At 48.2% G+C, this 19581-nt stretch overlaps 9 protein-coding genes across 9 annotated transcripts; 5 read left to right on the forward strand and 4 right to left on the reverse strand.

The window, feature by feature from the left end:
- Window positions 1-2828: 2828 nt before the first annotated feature.
- POX_f08135 (uncharacterized protein) lies at window positions 2829-3338 on the reverse strand (the record flags this gene model as incomplete). The annotated part of the gene is made up of 1 exon (XM_050116916.1): window positions 2829-3338. One exon carries the CDS (start codon window positions 3336-3338, stop codon window positions 2829-2831), a length of 510 nt encoding a protein of 169 aa, XP_049967055.1.
- Window positions 3339-5417: 2079 nt separating this feature from the next.
- On the forward strand, window positions 5418-7215 carry POX_f08136 (Cystathionine beta-synthase; the record flags this gene model as incomplete). The annotated part of the gene is made up of 4 exons (XM_050116917.1): window positions 5418-5677; window positions 5747-5781; window positions 5884-6560; window positions 6634-7215. 4 exons carry the CDS (start codon window positions 5418-5420, stop codon window positions 7213-7215), a joined length of 1554 nt encoding a protein of 517 aa, XP_049967056.1.
- A 698-nt stretch (window positions 7216-7913) lies between these two features.
- POX_f08137 (uncharacterized protein) lies at window positions 7914-9438 on the forward strand (the record flags this gene model as incomplete). Its single annotated transcript, XM_050116918.1, has 5 exons — window positions 7914-7991; window positions 8134-8158; window positions 8286-8525; window positions 8606-9231; window positions 9376-9438. The coding sequence occupies 5 exons, from the start codon at window positions 7914-7916 to the stop codon at window positions 9436-9438; spliced, it is 1032 nt and encodes a 343-aa protein (XP_049967057.1).
- A 464-nt stretch (window positions 9439-9902) lies between these two features.
- On the reverse strand, window positions 9903-10923 carry POX_f08138 (uncharacterized protein; the record flags this gene model as incomplete). Its single annotated transcript, XM_050116919.1, has 2 exons — window positions 9903-10649; window positions 10711-10923. 2 exons carry the CDS (start codon window positions 10921-10923, stop codon window positions 9903-9905), a joined length of 960 nt encoding a protein of 319 aa, XP_049967058.1.
- A 450-nt stretch (window positions 10924-11373) lies between these two features.
- Window positions 11374-12480, forward strand: POX_f08139 (uncharacterized protein; the record flags this gene model as incomplete). The annotated part of the gene is made up of 4 exons (XM_050116920.1): window positions 11374-11556; window positions 11627-11727; window positions 11810-12335; window positions 12400-12480. 4 exons carry the CDS (start codon window positions 11374-11376, stop codon window positions 12478-12480), a joined length of 891 nt encoding a protein of 296 aa, XP_049967059.1.
- Window positions 12481-12736: 256 nt separating this feature from the next.
- Window positions 12737-14342, reverse strand: POX_f08140 (putative glutamate 5-kinase; the record flags this gene model as incomplete). The annotated part of the gene is made up of 5 exons (XM_050116921.1): window positions 12737-13603; window positions 13682-13777; window positions 13849-13959; window positions 14045-14232; window positions 14306-14342. 5 exons carry the CDS (start codon window positions 14340-14342, stop codon window positions 12737-12739), a joined length of 1299 nt encoding a protein of 432 aa, XP_049967060.1.
- Window positions 14343-14588: 246 nt separating this feature from the next.
- Window positions 14589-15437, forward strand: POX_f08141 (Mitochondrial inner membrane protease atp23; the record flags this gene model as incomplete). Its single annotated transcript, XM_050116922.1, has 3 exons — window positions 14589-14817; window positions 14884-15143; window positions 15210-15437. The coding sequence occupies 3 exons, from the start codon at window positions 14589-14591 to the stop codon at window positions 15435-15437; spliced, it is 717 nt and encodes a 238-aa protein (XP_049967061.1).
- Window positions 15438-15783: 346 nt separating this feature from the next.
- Window positions 15784-17059, reverse strand: POX_f08142 (Serine/threonine-protein kinase ark1; the record flags this gene model as incomplete). Its single annotated transcript, XM_050116923.1, has 3 exons — window positions 15784-15909; window positions 15969-16901; window positions 16967-17059. 3 exons carry the CDS (start codon window positions 17057-17059, stop codon window positions 15784-15786), a joined length of 1152 nt encoding a protein of 383 aa, XP_049967062.1.
- A 368-nt stretch (window positions 17060-17427) lies between these two features.
- On the forward strand, window positions 17428-18392 carry POX_f08143 (TIP41-like protein; the record flags this gene model as incomplete). The annotated part of the gene is made up of 3 exons (XM_050116924.1): window positions 17428-17750; window positions 17832-18222; window positions 18279-18392. The coding sequence occupies 3 exons, from the start codon at window positions 17428-17430 to the stop codon at window positions 18390-18392; spliced, it is 828 nt and encodes a 275-aa protein (XP_049967063.1).
- Window positions 18393-19581: the final 1189 nt, after the last annotated feature.

Consider the following 19581-nt stretch of genomic DNA (forward strand, 5'->3'; position numbering starts at 1 on the left):
TATTAATAAATGGAATTGATGGAAAGGATGATGAAAAGACTAAGATCGGTAGGCTACTAAGCGGGGTTTACTTCCCGGTGTTACCGCCCTTGTTAGTTAGCGGTTACTGTCCTATAATCCTACCGAATATATACGAATATATAAAATAAACGTAAAACCGCTCTGCTATTATAGTAGGGTCCGAGCCCGCCGTAGTTTAGCTAGAATAATAAACTCCTTTAGTAACGCTAACTACTCTATACCCTTTTTATAGCCTATTATCGCTCTTTCTGACTATCTTACTTATATCTCCTTATACTATACTATTTACGCTAGCTAGCCTTATTTAGAAGTCTTTGTCTTCCTATTCTAGATCTAATAGACTGGGTTTATTTAGTTATATTCTGCTAGATAAGCCTAATCTTTATCCTTATATAATAGAAGTTAGACCGAAATTATCTAGTAGCGTAGATAAGTCGGATTTACCCTATCGATCTTAGCCTAGAGAGTTCTATAGCTTTCTATAGTTTTTCTCTGCTATCTCTCTATCTATACTCTTTCTTTAGTTATTACCTAAATTTAAATTATTTCTTTTCTTAGTTCTATAATTTACTTAATAAATTTATATTTAGTCTTTAGGCCCTTACGCCTAATATTTTCGTAATTCTTCTAACTATTAGTACTTTACTAGAACATTATTAACTAAGGCCGCTTTAGATATTTCTTCTAGATCGCCCTAATACTTTAGGGCGAAGTTACCTATCTTAGTTCTCTTATTAGATATTAATTTCGGATAGCGTTATTAAATATATTCTCCGCTAGTAACTATATTTAGCTTATTTATAAAGGCTATAGTCTTTATATAGTCTCTGTAATTTAAAATATAGGTATTAATATCGAATAAGGGAACTTCTTCGTCTTCTTTCTTCTTTATTTATTAGAGTAACAGAAAGTATCTCTTATAAATTTATTCCTAGCTATCGAAATAATCCTTAAACTATTTCCTAATAGCTAGAGTAAACCTAATTAACGTAGTAATATTATTATCTAATAACTTAGTAGCTTATCTCTCCTCCTTCGTTAATTTCTAAAGGTCTTATAGGAGATCGTCTTCTTATCTATCTTTTATACGAGTATATTTTAGCTGTAAATTTATAAGGTTAATAAGTTAGTTAATAAGATTAGTATTACTCTTATCTTCCTAGCTAGATTAGCTAGCCTTACTTAATAATTTAACTTAGTAGCCCTTAGCTATTAATAAGTAGTCGCTAATATTAAGGTTATTATTAGCTCTGTCCGCCCCCTATAACTCTTCCTATAGGATATTTTCTAAGTCTATTTATTATACTTCTTCGAATAGCTTATTATACTACTCGTTATAGATATCGACGTTTATCTATCTCTTATTAATTAGCTCTAGAAGTTATCGGTAACTTAGGTAATCTACAGAAATAATAGGTAATCGATTATTATATCTCTAAAGAGATTAACTTAAATTATTAATAATCTCTCTATTCTACGCTACTATCTACTTATTCCGCCTACTCTTTTCTCTACTATAATCCTTTATCGTAATAGTTAGGCTAGTTAGTTACTTTTATCTTCTAATAACTAGTTAGGTAAATCGTAAGCTAGATAATCTAACTAATATTAAAGTCTAAGAAGAGTTAAAGAAGGTAAGTTAGGGATAGGCTACTCCGCTTAATAAATAATTACCCTGTAAATACTCTCTTATCTCCTTAGATAAATAGTAAATAATAAGAAGGTAATTATAAATAATTAACTAAGGCTATAATTTAAATCGTAATATCTGCCTACTTCGCTCTCTACGACTCTCTTAACTAGGCCTTGCAATTACTCGCGAGTTCGAGTCAGAAAGTCCGGCTCGCCGCGAGTAATTGCAAGGTCTAGTAGAAGTACAAGAGTAGAAAAACTTGTTGTGCTTTCAGAGAAACTGACTACCTATTGTTTAAATATAGATAGATTGATAGCTTAATACTATAATTCTAAATCAGTCTCTACATTTCAAGAATAGAATGATTTTGTTGTATAATCTATCTAGAATCACTAGATAAAAGAATCTAGATAGCTCTCTTCTAAGAGGATTAGACTATTTAGAGTCTTTCCAGTAATTAAATACTAAGTCTACTGCCGCATACTCTCTGAGAAGCATTGTTATGCATAGAATATCTCTTCTAGAGAAAAAGGCATGATAATTCTAACTATAATTGAATCTGTACCTCTGGACGAAAGGATCGAAGCTGAAGAGGAAAGACAAGAAGTAAAGCTCGGTCTGAAGGATAGGCTAAAGTATATAGCAAGCAAACATCTCATATACTAAAAGAGATATTCTAGAGCTAACCCCGCATAATGAAGTTATCCCCAAGCCCGAAAGTCATAGCCGTCGCGGTTGATTGCAGTCAAAAGCATCACGGCATCAACGTCCTTTTTCCAGTCTAGCCTCTCTTCTTAGCCTGGATCTTTTCAGCGTCTTCGATCGAATCCCAAACACGCTCTGCCAAGTCATGCAACAACATTTCAGCTGTTAGCACGAAATCGCCTTCGCCTTCGCCTGGTTCATCCAACAGGAGAGTATGGAATGGTATGGTTAGGCCCTCCCCTTCAATCGTAGGATCAGAGTTATCTCGCCCCCTCTTGAAGAGAACTCCCTGGGCGACCTGAGGTGGCGGAAGACTATCAATGTATCTTTTGACGACGTGGCGGCCACATAATGTGACATAGTCAAGGTGTGTGGAAGGCTCGAATGCCGGGATCCAGGATTTGATTTCAATGCAGCCTGATCTTCTTTTGATGTCGACTGTGACCCCCATTCTCACTTCGCCTTTTGATTAATTGATCCACCAAGCGATATCTTTCTCCAGCTTTGCAGTTGTCTCTGAAAAGCCGACTTCTAATGCCACTGTTGGAAATTCCCTCGCTTCGCGGGCTGGCTTCCATGATCGATCTGCCTGCTTGCTTCGGCTAGGAGTATCGATTCGAGTCGCTCCGCAGGCCGCAATCCGTCGATAGACTTGCATCTTCCTGGAAATTGTCACGATCATTGCCTCGAAACTAGCAGCCGCCTCTTCGTGCGGTTGACTAGGCATTCTGATTATAAGAATCCGAAGTATCGGCGAATAATCACAGCGCTTTGGTAAATCGTCGCATTCGGCGAACATCTCTGGCGGGAAATGTTTCAAGACGATGAAGCGATCCTCGACCGAATACGGAGAAAGGAGGCTGTCCATAACACACTCTCGATCATAGTGGTAGACGGGCGTTTCGGGAGGAAGGTGCTCGAGAAACGGATTTGCACCTTCCTCCGACACAACACCCTCGCTTTGATAGACGTATGGCATTTCAGTGAGAGGTGTAGCGTCCCTTTTCGTCTGACTATGAGCTAGCTAAGTAGTTGGTTGTTGAGTGCAGAACGGATAGATGATCTTATATCCTAGGTAGAGAGATATTGTCCGGCTTGTTCCTGAATAGATGTGTTTTGATGATGTCATATATAATACACCAGTAAATTAACACCACTATAGTCGAACCTGTTACCACGGGAACTCTGCTAGTAGTATTAATGATTCACCCAAGACAATTCAGCAGAGAGAATGGACCAAAGATAGCATATCAAATAGAAACAATTGATTCGTGACTGCCTACAGAACTTCCGGTTCTTGAGATAATAGCACTGTAACCATAAGCAAAAAGTAGAACTGCGGTCGACAGCAAAGGGAAAAGAGAAGAACTAGGCACTCCCTCAAGAACTCTCCCTACGACAGTAGAGTTTCCCCTGGCCTCGTCGCCTCCCTATCATTTTGCTTCTTCAGCACATTCTTGACCTCTCGAATACACTGTTGCAGCTACTGGTTCTCCCGTTTAATAGGTTCAGTTCCAACTTTTGGAGCAGCGCCTCCTCGTACTGAGAGGTAGGATTCCTTAATAATCCTAGATAAGTATAGGAAACTGACTTACATTGGAGTATATGGACGGGGTTCTATGAAAGGTGCACTAGTCGCTAAAAGGATACTATTGGTGAAAAAGCTCCCTCGGCTTCCTCCATAGTTTTGCCGAAACTTTGCCAAGCCATCTGCAGGACCTCATTCCGCTTCTGAAATGTCTTTTTCTGTAATATGAAGCCCATCAGCAGAATCGTCGATGACCGATGTAGAGGCTATTGATGCTACGGAAGCTGTCTGCTGGCGAAGCGGAGAAGCCTCTAAGTCGCTCAACTTCTAGATAAGAGTATTGATATTCGAGTAATCGTCGTAGAGCCGATGGCATCAGCTTGGAGTTTCTGCTACTAGGATTAGTGAAGCGAATAGCACGTTAAATAGCATAATGTATATTCTCGCGAGGTTATCTATACTGCATCGTTTCGAAAATATTGCTTTCTCTTCCATCTTGATCCGGTAGTCCACATCCTTTGCGGTAGAATGTTAGGTGTCATCATGGTCCCCGACCTTCTTGTTTAGATCCGGGACGCGTTCTCGTAATTAATTTCGCTCAATGAGGTCATCACAGTTACCAAATTAGGGTTACGAACGTTTTGATAAAAGCCGATAACACCGACGATAGCGATAGTAATCCGCACCGGCTGGGCGGCGTTGACCTGACGTCAGTATAACTAGAGGGTGATACAGGGCGCGGGCGACCAAGCAGCAGCTCACCATTCAAAATGACGGGTGGAAAGATTCTGGAGAAAAGGCAAGTCAAGCTTTGGCCTTTACAAAGTGGCCGATCGTTTTTCGTTTTTTTGTCTGCGGCAATCAATAGCGCACTGCTGCCAAGAGAATATGGGTGTGCCTTGACTAGTTCGAAGTCTGGAGACTTAAATCCGCTCGCCCCTGGTATTATGAGTAAACAAGTATTAGCTGATGGATGGGTATAGCCAGGCCTGGGATTCGGATCTAAGGTCCGCTGTTGTACAGGGTTTGGCCAATTAAGCTCAACGCTGATCGTCCCTGAAGATCATTGAGTGCGGCTCTCTCGTCTACTTGCAGTACCACGCATCGCCACAACTGCCACTACTGCCACTACCGTGCTGCACTCTTATTCTTAGTTTTCGATGCCACCACTACCCACACGGCTTTCCTGCTTCGAGCATGACTAGCACGATTTTCAATTCCCGCACGATCCTCGCAATCTGTGAAAATGGCTGTCATACTACTTGGGTACCGTACAGGATCAGCATTGGATCCTTCCACATGTCATTCGTCGAGGATCCACCGTATTGCGCTCGTCCCGCGGTTATCGTCGGGCGGGGCGATAAGCCCTGCAGGAAAATCCTAATCCGATCCAAATCCGATCCTAATCCGATCAGCCCATGGCGAAATCTTTTTGCTTTCTTACGACAACACCCAATATCTGAATCTTTCCCTTCTCCTGTACACCCACGCCTTGCACAATACATCTCCGGGTGCTCCTCTTTCACATCCATGGCTTCAACCACCAAGCCCGTCATCCCGCCTGTGGCGCTGGATACCATCACCCAGCACATTGGCAACACTCCCCTCGTGCGCCTGAACCGCCTGCCTAGCAGCTTGGGAATTGACGCTACCGTGTACGCCAAGTTGGAATATTTCAATGCTGGAGGCAGTGTCAAGGACCGTATTGCGCTCCGCATGATTGAAGAAGCCGAGCGCGAGGGTCGCATTAAGCCCGGTGATACCCTCATCGAGCCCACCAGTGGCAACACGTTCGTATTCCCGTCTTGACATGCCCGTCGAGGACTGCACCTGCAATGCTGACATGTCTTCACCTACAGTGGTATTGGTCTGGCGCTGGTCGGTGCTGTGAAGGGTATGCTGAGTTACTCCCTCCATGGTCGGGGTGTTGAAACCCCGACCTGGCAGCCTCGCTTCCCTTGTCTTCCTTGTGGCTAATCTTTGGTTCTCGTGACAGGCTACAAGACCATCATCACTCTTCCAGAGAAGATGTCCGCCGAGAAGGTCTCTGTGCTTCGTGCTCTTAACGCAACCATTATTCGGACCCCCAACGAGGCGGCCTGGGACTCCCCCGAGTCTCACATCGGTGTCGCTCGACGCCTGGAAAAGGAATTGCCCAATGCCCACATTCTTGATCAGTACGGCAACGTGAACAACCCCCGAGCTCACGAATTCGGCACCGCCGAGGAGATTTGGGCCCAGACCAACGGTCGCATCAACGCCGTCGTGGCTGGCGCCGGTACCGGTGGTACCATCACCGGTATCGCCCGCGGCCTCAAGAAGCACAACCCCAACATTGAAGTGATCGCCGCCGATCCTCACGGTTCCATTCTGGCTCTGCCCACTTCGCTCAACGACCCCCATGTCAACGAGCCCTACAAGGTTGAGGGTATCGGTTACGACTTCATTCCAGACGTGCTCGACCAAAAGATTGTTGATCGCTGGTACAAGACAGCCGACAAGGAGTCTTTCATGTACTCTCGTCGCCTGATTGCCGAGGAAGGTCTCTTGGTCGGTGGCAGCTGTGGTAGTGCCATGGCTGCTCTGGTCCACGCCAACAATGAACGCAAGTTCTCCAAGGATGATGTGGTTGTTGTTGTGCTCCCTGACAGCATTCGCAGCTATCTCTCCAAGGTTCGTAATTCCGGGGCGCTACGGACCCCCTTAAAGAATCTGTCTGCGCAAAGATCACTGACCGTTGCTGCAGTTTGCTGATGACGACTGGCTCGCTGCCAATGACCTCCTGCCCACCCCCACCGAGCCCATCCCTGAGAAAGCCCCGGCTGCCGCGGATCCCTTGGCGGGTGCAAAGGTCAGCGATCTCCGCCTGAAGCCCATCACCACCGTCACCTCTACCTTCACCTGCGAGGCTGCAAATGAAATCATGCGTGACAAGGGCTTCGACCAGCTGCCGGTGCTTGCTCCCTCCGGTCGCCGACTCGTGGGTCTGGTCACCCTGGGTAATGTTCTCAGCCGTCTCACCCACGGCCGTGCCACGGGCAAGACCCCTGTCTCCGAGGTCATGTTTGATTTCTCCAAGATCCCCGAGGTTGTCACCGACTCTCGCGCGCTTGGTCGCTCAAACGGCCACGGAAGCCGCCGCCAGTTTATGGAGATCACCATGGACACTCCTCTCAGTGTGTTGAACCGCTTCTTCGAGTGGAACAGTGCTGCAATCGTCACCGAGAAGGGCGAGGGTGGCGCGCTCAAGCCCCTGGCCGTTGTGACCAAGATCGACCTGCTTACCTGGATGCTGCACCACGGCAAGAAGCACACCACCGACGCATAAACATGAAATGACCCTGACGACCGAATGATTTCCATACGGGCTGTTGTAGCTCATTTGTATTCCCTTTCACCTGCATATCGCGATATACCATGTATATCGTGGATGGAGTTCTTTTTCAACATCCTTGGGCTGTGTTCATTCAATTTCTTGATTACTTATTTTGTTCTTGATTCTCATTATCGTTTCGTTTCGGAGACTCGGTATTCGTACTTTCACCTGTTGAGATAGGCGTTTTCTCATCCCGGGCACTAACGCGCCCTTAGACGTGATTCAACACAACGTGCGTGGTGGAAATTTGGTTTTGAATAGATTTGGCGTCGCGAGTCACTAGTCCTGTGCGTGATTTCTCTGTAAAACGCGTGCATTTAATCTACATCTTTTTCTTTGAGATTTCTGTGCTTTAATCATTCCTCGGAGATTTCTTGTAAAACAGTGGCATGAAGTCAAATCCAATCGATTTGGATCGAGATCGAATGCAACCTGAGATCCAGGGTTCGAGGTTTCTTGCTCTTTTTTTTTGCCATCCCATGCTGTGCCTCGCTATGTAGCGATGACGTACAGTACCACGGCAGGTTCGAGTACTTTGGTTATCGCCGACCTTATCGCATCCACGGCTCTCTCATATACATATGAGCCCAATCCGCTGCTTTGGATGCTCGATCTTTGGTCAATCATATTCATTGCATATTTCGATAAAAATGTCGGGACTCAGAACATATCGTAACTATTCGTTGTCAGAAACGCCCTCCTTGGAAGGGCAGGTTGCAGTTGTCACGGTAAGTACCTCGTTAGTATGCTTTTACCTTGTTACTTCCACCTACTTTCCACCTGAGACGACAATCACTCGTGTTGTTTCGCCCATTTCATTCCTTTAAGGTGATATTTTTCTGCTCAATTACTCATTGATTTCATATCCAGGGTGGCCAAGAAGGTATCGGCAAGGGTAAGCCCAACTACAACTGACATGTACAAAATCTGGGTCTTTGTTTCCTGTCTAAGCAAATAAACCACCATTGAAACATCTATCTGATACTCCCTCTGTACCTCGATTGCTTATTCCTTATATACAGAGATTACCGCCCAGTTACTGCTCCACGGGATCGACCAGGTCATCATTGTCGCGAGAAATGAGGACAATTTCAAGTCTGCATACGATGATTGGCGAGTCAGAAAGGGAACCAATCTGACCGAAGGCGACAACCGAGTCGTTTTTATGAAGTGTGATCTCGGCGATATGAAGAATGTTGCGGCCACCGCAGAAAGGATTAAGCAAAGAGCAGACCAGATTCACATCTTGATCTGCAATGCAGGTCAGACTACCTCCTATGATGGATCCCCACCTCATTCCATCAAGCCAGCCCTAACACACGCCCTCTCTCTCTCTCTCCAGGTCTTGGCGTACAACCCATTGAACCACTCAACGACGACGGTATCGACCCCATCTTCGCGGTCAATTGCATCGGTCACCAAATGCTCACGACTCTCCTCCTCCCCAACATCAAAAGGGCTACCGCCACGGCTCCCCACGGCGCTCGCATCATCTTCACATCCTCCAGCATGCACCAATTCTGCAGAACTCTCGACCTGGCCGATCTGACCCGTCCTTCTGGAATCTATCCCCACCTGGCTGACTGTGTCTGGCGCTACGGCCGGTCGAAGGTAGGAAATACACTGTTTGCCAAGGAGCTGAATCGTCGTCTTCTTCTCGATGCCGCGGAGAATGATGATCCGGCGGCGAGAGATATCTACGTGAACTCGTATTTCCCGGGTATCGTGGTCACGCGGCAGTGGCAAGGGTGGAGCGAGCATATGGGTGATTTGGTGGGGAAGGTGATGAGGTTTTTGGCAAGGTTTGGAGGGCAGAGTGATGAGGATGGTGCGGCGTCGGCGATATATTTGGCGGCGAGTCCAAAGGTGAAAGAGCTGGATTCAAGGGGGTTGTATTATATCCCTATTGCAACGGTGGATGAGCCGACGGCCCTGGCACAGGATGAGAAGTTGGCGACTCGGTTATGGGTGAGTATTTCATCTATTTCCTCTTTTTGATGTGGGCGATATGCTGGTTTATCCTGCTTGCTTTGAGGTGGTGTGACTCTTTCGATGGGAGAAGAAAAACAAGGCTACTACTTAGCTTAAGGCTACAGGCTAACATCTTTCTAGGACTGGATCGATGATCGAGTTGCGCAGAAGTTGGGGCCAGACTGGAAGACTGTGCAGTGGTGAGTCCATGGGTCAGATGAGCTTTCGCATGTGAATGCACATTGCATTTGCGCAGTGGAATTATGATTTATGCAAGATTGGAGTCTCGACCAGCTGGTTTGATCAAATGGGTGTACTTAATCGTTCCAAGTCATGGATGGTCATGCATGAAACTTAGATTTGACTGGCCTCCTTTATGAAGGTGCGAAATGGGCCTCGAAATACGAGAGCAAAGAGGAAGGGGGGGATCTTTTTATCGAATTTAGTGACGATCCCCAAGAGAGGCTTTCCAAAGAAGTGACGGTATGAGAAGAGCCGCACTTGGCGGTGCAATATCTAGATACAAGAAAGGGTGGTCATACTCAAAAACAGAAGTGCTCAGTGCATCAGGATGGACGCATGTAGTCCTGGTCAACGTCATTGCCTCGGGGCATAGGTCCAGAGCAATCGCTGATCAGCTTCTCTCGAGATCAGTCAGATTTTTTCTCTCATAAACACATGCCAATCCATTCTTCCCATCGGCGCACCCCAGAGCCCACCGCCTCCTGTGGATCACCCTTCACAGCTCCGCCGGTCACATCAACCTTGATACCCACGTCTTCCATGAGCCTGAACGTGAAGACGCCCTGGGCATCATCGTCGCCCAGAACTTCATCCTCACCATCATCCACTTCGGCGCTATCCATGCTCGCGTCCAACAGACCCTTGGTCTTGGACTTACGAACCCGGTCAATCTCGGCCTCCAACTTCTCTCGCACCGACCCCGGCGGTAGAGCCGTGAAGAGGTCTTGTTTGTTTGCCGCGATTAAAACCGGAATCTCAGCTGCCCGTTTCGTTGATGAGCGGCCCTTGCCCAGTGACCGCTTTTGAAGCACAAGAAGGACGTCGTGGAGATATGTAGCAGTATCGCGGAGTACCGCCTCATCCACCAGTGCAGCAGTATCGACCATGAAGATCACCCCCCGAAGCTTGCTCTTGCTGTCACTCGAGGTGGCCATCGTGTGAAGCTCTGCAATGCCTTGGGATGCGCGAAGCTTGCCATGGCCGGGAGTGTCTTGCAACCGGTACTTGATTGGGTTGCGCGAGGCCTCCTTCAAAGAAGGATCATTGACGGATCGGTATCGGTTGGACGCGGTTGGAACGCTGGGAGGTAGAGTGACCGTGATGAGCGTGGAAGTTTGCGACGTGTGTGTACTCGGAGTTGTTGTGGAAGCTAGAGAAGACTTGGCTTCGAGCTACACGAGGGTTAACTGCTGAACCGCTTCAGAGTCCCATCTGGTGTACTTGAGAACCTACCAAGGTGGTGAAAGCGGTCTTGCCCGCACCACTGGGCCCCAGCAAGAGAAAGTTGCTTGACGGCGGCGATGCTGCGGCGCGGTAAAAGAAATAGTGCAGCAGGATGGGCACACCAAAGGCCACAGTCACAGCAATGACAATGGCTGTCAAGTTTCCACTCAGCAACAGGGTCGCAATGCCCCTGACCGAGTCCCAACCAGCTTGACTGGACATTGTGTAGAGCGAAGTTCGGGTGGGCTGATGATGCGGACGGAGAAAGCGGCGAGCTGGTCACTCTGGGGGAGTTTCTCAGCTGGGCGATAAGAAGGCCTCGTGTGGGCTTATCGGCCTTGCACCTCATCAGCCCATTCGGCTTCCATCTCGCCTCTGATCCGTGGCTCGGCTTATCGGTTTATCGATAACTCTATCTGCTTATCTTGATGCTGCACATCATTTGCCTGTTTAGAAGTATGCAGGAATGAGACATGGCACTCCCTACTTGCCAGTGATGGTGAGGTTACATACCAAAGGCCAAAGGGGCATAGCATTGGCAGGCCCGTTGGGTACTGTTGGTTGCCCCTTGAGCTTCATGACACAGCTTCGACTCGTCCGCTCGTGTTCTGTCGTTGTTGTTGTGGCTAGCACTGCTTCTTCTTCTTGACACTTGTATCAACGCGCTCCAAGATGAGATTCGTCCCATTTTTGCCGGCGTTGCTTTCACTTTTGTCATCCGTCTCCGGTCAAACATCGAGTGGCTTGACTTTTGACGCTGGCGATGAGGTCAACTTTCTTTGGGCCTTCGATGGCATGACGACGGGACGGTATGATTTCTACCTGTGTGCCGGTGATGAATCTACAGGCCAATATGTGGGTGACCAGTCTTGGGGAGCTTTGCGACTGCTGTCTTGGAAGAACCTGGACTGACCAATATTTGTAGGAGTCTCTGGATCGAGTGATCGCCGACTCGCTCTTTTCACCCGGCGACCGCATTGCTTTTCGAGTGAATCCGCTCGTTGGAGGAAGTGACGCCAACGCATAGTAAGATGGCACTCTGGAGATATTTTGAGAGGCACAAATTGAGATATGATTGAACTGACTGGATTGAATTCGGTTTCATTAGCTTCCTTCAAATCACTTCTGTTCAACCCAATGAATATTGGTCTGGATTCACTTCTCACTTTACCATCACGAATATGCGAGGCAAATTTTCGCCTACAGTTATGGACGCTGTGAGGTCAATGCAGCCGCTCCCAATCCCATTCGCCTTGACCAAAAATGCCGACTCAATCGACGCGTCGACCTTACAAGTTCCAGTCCTGGACGAGTCTCCCTCGCCCAGCGAGTCTGGCGAGCAAACCACGTCTATTCCTGATCTCCCCATGCCAACCACGTCACCAAAGCTAGATCACAACGAGCTACGAAAGCGTGCTGTAGACCAGCACACAGTTCCCTGGGGCTTACAAACGGGGCTGACCAAATATGCGCCCACCCCCAAGCGGGCCGGGTCAACGATCAAGTCTGGATCGCCAACACCTCAGTACCCACCGTTCCCTTTTCAGATTGCAACGACCTATCTGGGCCTGCCGACAGTTCAATACACTGATAATGCGTACTTGACTCCAACTGCGCCCTTTGTGGAGAACCCGGTAAGGAATGACGAGCGGGGAGAGGCTGTAGACACCATCACTAACACGTTTCCCATGACTTCAGGCTCCTCACGCTTCTGCGCCAACGGTGGATCCAAAGAAGCAGGAATGGTATGAGAATTTAAAGGCGGAGTTCAACCTTTGATCCGGTTGTCCATGATCGTATTGATACTTCCACCTTGCTATTTGCGACGATGGAGATAATGTTTCCTCTCTAGCTTGAATTCAACCTGCGATATTGCAACTGTCCAATTATTTTTGCTCTATGATATCCGATTTTCTCTGTTGTGAATTTTAGGGCTGGTCAATCCTTTTGAAGGTCGATAGACCCTGCGGAGAATGTAGTATGTCGATCAAGCCTTTTTGCCGTTTGGATTCCAACTGTTTCCCACAGGGTCTTCTCAAGTGCGGCCATGGCTGGATGTTCTGGGGGACTTCCATTCTTCCAACGCAGGAACCAGCGATGGTGTGGCAGGACGACTCTCCTGCGGATGGAAGGAAATATTCTCTCGCAACGCAACATATTCACTATCAGACCAACCTAGCAAGGACTCGATATGTGTGCTGCGGTGGCCTTTGATCAATGCAATCTCCATAGAGCCGTAGTTCACTAACGCACGACCTACTTCCCGAGGCTCCTGAGCATGGTGATTGAAGTCTCCATTCAGGGCATCTGGAGGCAGCTTCTCCGCAACGACCAGCCGGACTGCTTCTTGCTTCGCAAAATGCCCTTCCACACCAACGACGCCGGCAGGGAGCAGGCTAGCCTTGTGATTGCAGATCGCATCGTACGCGCCTTGGTCAATGTATAAAGTGCCGTGGGGAGTCAAGCCATGCAAGAGCCAGAAAGTCACTGATTGGATTGGTTTGTCGGATGGAAGGAATCGAGTGTGGAGGGGTGGCGATGGTTGATCCGGTGGCAGTTGACCCTTGGTCTCTTGGAGGGCTTGGAGATATTTGACAATCTCGTGGACATTTCCAGGTTTTGAGCTTTTGGTGATGATTGTCGTCACGCCGGCGCTGGTCCCCAGCTTTGCGGCAACAATCTTGGTGCTCATACCACCAGTACCCAGCGCTGAGCCGGCAGAAGAGACATCAGCTTCCAAGCTGGAGATGTCAGACACCACTTCGATCGGCTTGGCGTCCGGGTTCGTTCGAGGGTTGGCTGTGTACAGACAGTCCACGTCGGTCATCAAGAATAAATAATCAGCTTTGACGGTGGCCGCAGCGATCGCTGAAAGGGTATCGTTATCGCCGAATTTAATTTCCTGGGGCGAGAATTAGTCCGAGTGTCTGAATTTAGGTGGATCATCGCTGAATAATTCTCCTTTCTCACTGTCACTTACAGAAACAGCAAGGGTATCATTTTCATTAACAATGGGAACAACACCCATTTCAAATAATTGCTCAAAGGTATTTTGGGCGCTGATATATTGGGTTCTCTGTTCGAGGTGTTAGACATACTCGACAACAACAACATACAAATAGAAAGAGAAACAAGGCGTCGACTTACATCGGCAATGTCATTTCTCGTCAAAAGAATCTGAGCCACTGGCACTCGTAGATGTGAAAACAAGTTGTCCCAAAGACTCATCAGCCGACATTGACCCACAGCAGCAAGAGCCTGCACAGTTTGATAATTAGCATTCTCCTGGCCTGAGAAAACTTTTGTAACTTTGAAAACTGCTCCGATTCCGTCGGTGCCATACCTGTATACGGGGCAAATGCGTCGGCCGCTTATCCCAGTCCATCCTTCGTAAGCCGACGCCAACGGCCCCCGACGAGACCAATACGACACGGTGACCATCTTTGCGCAATTTAGCAACAGTCTCCACGATCAACGTCAAGATGGACAGAATTGGCTCATGTGATTTCTCGTCCACAATAGAGCTCGTCCCTATACAAGTCAGCCATGTCAGTTGAGTCATACTCTCTCCGAGTAGCCCAAGATATGTTTGTATTCCCCGCACCCAATTTGATCACGATCGTAAGCCCAGAAGCTCCCATATTGGACACGCACAAGTGACCTTCGCAGTAAAAGATAGTCTGAAAAGATCCAACCCTTCTTTCATCCGAGTAAAAATTGACCAGGACACCCCGGCGTTTCTGCTCCGAAATAGGACCTTTGCTTGCCCGGTTGCATCGGCGCGGAGCGAACTCCGCTATTTCTGCCGTCATCCCCCGCCTTCATCGGAGACTCTTCGACTCGACAGGTACCTCATCGATTGGACAGGAAAGATTGACCAGATCACAATGTCTGATTCCCAGGCGCCAGGTGCAGCTGCACCTTCAAATAAAAAGCCCGATACGGGCTATGTTCCCGGGGATGATACTTTCACTCAATTCCGCAATATCTACCGAATCTTGACAGGGAGGATGACCTCGGAGGGGATCGAGCAATTCCGCGTTGCCCGAGACTTGCGCAATGAAGCTACGGATTGCAAGCGCTGCGAGGACCAGCGTGACTACCTGCTACAATACAGTCAGTCACTGCGATCTTGGTATTAATATTGTGAATACAATAGCTGATGATTGAATATTCTCATAGGCCCTGTCATTCGATTCCTCAGCGACAATATTCGTCAGCTTGGCGGCGACCTCCACAGCCATAACATTTACTGCCGGCGGTGCACGAGTCGCAAGGCTGGTGGATTCGATCCCGAATTTGGAATCTTGCTATGTGCCAATGAGATGAAAGATCAGGGTCATCTGGAGGATACGATGGCGCACGAGATGGTTCATGCCTATGACCACTTGCGATTCAAGGTCAATTGGACTGACAATCTGCGACACGCGGCTTGTACAGAGGTGGGTTCCCGCGAAACTGGAAGGTCATTTTTGGTCCAGTAATGATCACTAACCCTTTAACATCAGATTCGAGCGAGTTCTCTGAGTGGAGAGTGCCGCTGGGCACGCGAATTCTTTCGTCGTGGTCAATGGAAACTCACCCAGCAACACCAAGAGTGCGTGCGGAGGAGAGCAATCCTGTCTGTGAGGGCGCGCCCAACCTGCCGGGATGAGGCTCACGCCGAGCAAGTGGTGAACGAAGTGTGGGACAGCTGTTTCCGAGACACGAGGCCCTTTGATGAAATTTACCGATGATACCACATATTCGCATCTGCTCTGGTGTTTTCCATTCTCCCTCCCCGCCGACGACTCCACTCGCTACTATACGCCGACCACCTCTTTTGTACTATAGACTTTGACTGAAATGTACCATATCTTTGCATTGGCATCTTATGAAAGTAAATGAATTGAAAGCGCCACATGTGCCATGTCGTCGCCAATGCCCTTGCGCGCAATATTCCGTAGAAGTAAACTCCGCGTATGCCCCCAATTGAACGCCTTGAAAGTCGATGAATGCCAGCGAAATGGCCAAAAAGGAAAAAAAAATGGAACAAGTGTATCCCCAAACACCATCCCGTCGTTTGCGAAAAAAAAAAGGTAATCATGCCTTGCCATCCTTGGAGGAAGCAGATGTTCGCTTGGGGTCCTTCACGCAATGCTTAACAATCCAAGGGTGGCGTTGAATGTCATCCAAGGGAATGCGCTTCTCTGGGTCGAGGACAAGGAGCTGGAGCAAAATTAGTGGATGCCGAAAACCAGCTTGTGCATTCCGAAATGGAAACTCACTCTCTTTATCAGATCCTTGGCCTCCGGGCTAACAAAGGACGGTACGGACATGTCTGCGCGAGCAATTCGCCGTTGTGTCATCACTGGTGTGTCCTCGAAAGGTGCTTCACCAACAAGGAATTCATACGTCAAGACACCCAAGCTCCACAGGTCAACCTTTTCGCTGTAGAAGTTGTCTTGCGAGCCGGGCTTCAACATCTCTGGGGGCAGGTAGTCAAGCGTTCCGCACATTGTTTGGCGTCGGTTATTGGGAGCGTGGACACTCCAGCCAAAGTCGCTGATTTTGATTTCGCCGTGAATGCCGACCAAGATGTTCTCGGGCTTGATGTCACGATGCATGACATGTTTCTTGTGGAGATACTTCAGCGCGGCCGCCATTTGGGCAATGTACTGCGCAGCCTTCCATTCCGGGAAGCGGTGCTCCTTGCGCAGATGCTTGTAAAGCTCACCGCGGCCGGCGAACTCAAGAATCAAGAAGATGCGCTTGCTGTCGTGGAAATGACCGTACAGTCGCAGGACATTCGGATGACGAAGATTGCTTTGGATTTCGATCTCACGTCGGACCTGCTTCTGGACACCACCCTGCTGCAGTTCTGACTTGTGGAGCACCTTCAAGGCACAAACAAAACCCGACGATCGCTCCTTGGCAAGGTATACTCGGCCAAACTTGCCTTTTCCAAGGGGCTTTCCAATTTCAAACATGCCCAAGTGGAGTGTCTTGGGTTGATCGTAGAGGGGAGCTGCGTTGCGCTGATCGCCGTTTTCATCGGTGTTGCGAGAGACAATCACATTCTGTGACCCTTTCCCAGGCGATTGTGACACATTCATAGCATTGACCTTGTTGTCATTGGTGTTCTGAAGCGCAAGCTTCAATAGTTGAGCTCGCTGAGGATTGGAGGCAGAGCTGCCCAGGACGGTCGTTGAGTGAGATCCCTAGGGGAGGCGCTCGAGTCAGCACGTTATATCAGTCAATATTGAATCTCTTCGGCTTTCGATACCTTATGTTTTGAATATGTGCGATCATTTCCGGCATCTTTCTCGTCTTTTACGGTCAAATGCTCGAAGCGAGCCTCCAATGTCTTGGTCGCCATAGCGAGGTGTGAATGCGAAAAAAGTTCGATCGAGCAGGTAATATCAATGAGGCGACGGGATACAATGTTGTTTGTCGAGAGAGCCAGATAAGGTTGAAAAAAAGAGTTATTGAGTCGACGTGATCATACTTGGATTGTTGGAGGAAGTAAGTTGGTCGAATTGTCGGATGGATGTGGAATCAGATATGGAGCAGAGAGCAATGAGCTGTTTGGGTGATCATGTTGGCATGTCGCCCCGGCAACGCTGTCGGACCGCCTCTTTCTCCGTGCGCCGCGGGGGTTATCGCTATCAGTTGATGTGCCGATAAATGGACCACATCCCCGCCTTTGCAAGCGTGACGGCATGGTCCTCAGCAGTTGACTTGTCCATGGCTTCAAGATCTTCTGCCGGGCCTACGGGCCATGTGACAGTCTCCCCTGAGATGAAAAAGCCCCAGTCGATCTCGGTAGGCGGCTTCCGCATCTCGACGCAAAAGCTTCCTATCCTCAAGGCCGAGCCGATCGACGAGATGACCAAGCAGCTGGGCATTGCGCCCCCAGAGATGATCTTTGGTGATAATCACGTCACCATTGAGCATCAAAAGTCGGGTTGGGGCATTGATTTCAACGCTTTTGACGCGCTTGATCGGGTCGATAAGACTGGCCAGTCGATGCTGCAAGTTGCGCACTCGAAAGAATGGCAGCAAAGCAGGTATACATCCCGACCGCCCAATGCAAAAAAAAAAAAAGAAAGAAAAATCCCAAAACAAGGCTGACTCATGTGTCTTGTTAGAGAAAAAACCCACGAGGGCATCAAAGAGGTTGTCAAGCCCTTCGACTGGTCATACAGTACCGATTACAAGGGCACATTAAGCCTCAATGCGCCGCCATTCGAGCCGACCGAAAAGCCCATTCCCGTTGAATTACTGAAACGCCCAGATCCCATCCTCTTCTTCGATGAGGTGGTCTTGTATGAGGATGAGCTTGCAGACAACGGGATTGCCATGTTGTCATGCAAGATCCGCGTCATGCCCGGGCGACTTCTACTGCTATCTCGGTTCTTCATGCGCCTGGATAACGTCTTGATTCGATTGCGGGACACTCGCGTATACGTGGACTTTGAAACGCGGGAAGTGATACGAGAGTATCAGGCTAAAGAGTGCGAGTATGAGAAGGTCAGACAGGTAAATGAAGCCCCTGAGAATGCTGTATGGCGAATCCTTTACTGATCCCCTTTTAGATCCTCGCAGCTACTCGTGACGATATTCCGGCATTGATGCGAGACCCGAACCGGCTCTCTGAGATCTTGCCGATTGTAGAGAAGAGCTCTGAACGTGTGGTTCTAGATGACTAAGTGTCAGTTATGATGCGACACGTCAAGCGGCATGCTTCAAATTCACCAAACTGAAGTTCTTGGCGGCAGAGCGTCGTTGGTTTTGAAGTTTTGCGTAAGGTTACGACTCCGCCAGACCTGCTGTTGCCAGACAGTCAAAGTGTTTGAGAGATACGGTGCTTGCTGCATCATAAGCATGAAGAGAATGCGAAACCACGCTGATGCCCCTCTCTAGACACTTGCGCCTTCTACCCCTAGTTGACGCTTGTTTCGGTCCTTGAAGCGTGCAAGCAGCGCACATGGACTACATAAAAATACGCATGAATACACTCAACGAGCAGACGAAATCGAGATTTGGCCGGGTGTCCATGCCCCGTGCCTGGCTGCAAGGCGATGGGCAATATCCAACCTTGTTTTGCCTCATCAATGAGCATTTCTTCTAGCAGAAAATGACTTTTGGGTCAGAAAGAACCATTTTTTTAATGGGTTCCTTATTATAAATGGACTAGATATTCTCACATGATCGTAATTCATCACGTCTCTTAGACTCCATCAGTTCATAGGTTGGCTTCTGTCCGCCACGTTGAAAATGATCATCTTTTCCATCGCTTTGAGACGCTCAGTGGAATACTTCAGATGTGGAACAGTCTGGAGGAGAGTTTAACTTGCTTCCAGTGGCGATTTGAATTGATGTGGCAATCTAATCCCTTGTTCAAGCATGAAGATGATAATATGGGGGTAGCAAATTCTTTTTTGCAAATAGCCAAAGAAGATCTCACCTCGTAGCAGCGCTGCATGACCTTTCGACTTGGTGCTGAGAGCCATTCGTCTTCGATCGAGCAAAGCTGCTCGCCCTTGACTTGGTCAGAGGGCGCCAAGTATGAAACGGTTCGCTTCAATGAGGCTGAAAGTATTCCAAGAAGCATTTCAATCCTCACGTAAGCAGAGCTCAAAGCATAGCGCAGGACTGGATGCTACGCTTGCTATATTACTCCACTGATGCCAGCGGAAAATGCCGACTAGCGATCAATGGTGGCTGTGATTTTACTCTCATGAATTGTCCTCGTGTCTCTCAGGCGGCAAATTTTGCCACCAGAGATCTGAAAGGACGGTGTGTTTTAACATCGTATTCGAGGTGCACCGAGATCAGACTTTGTTTGAGTATGGGCGCTTTATGTTCAACGAGCAATCCCAGCAGTACCTTAGGCTA

The sequence above is a fragment of the Penicillium oxalicum genome, chromosome VI (genome assembly GCF_001723175.1).
Source record: "Penicillium oxalicum strain HP7-1 chromosome VI, whole genome shotgun sequence".
In the NCBI taxonomy this organism is placed as follows: Eukaryota; Fungi; Ascomycota; class Eurotiomycetes; order Eurotiales; family Aspergillaceae; genus Penicillium; species Penicillium oxalicum.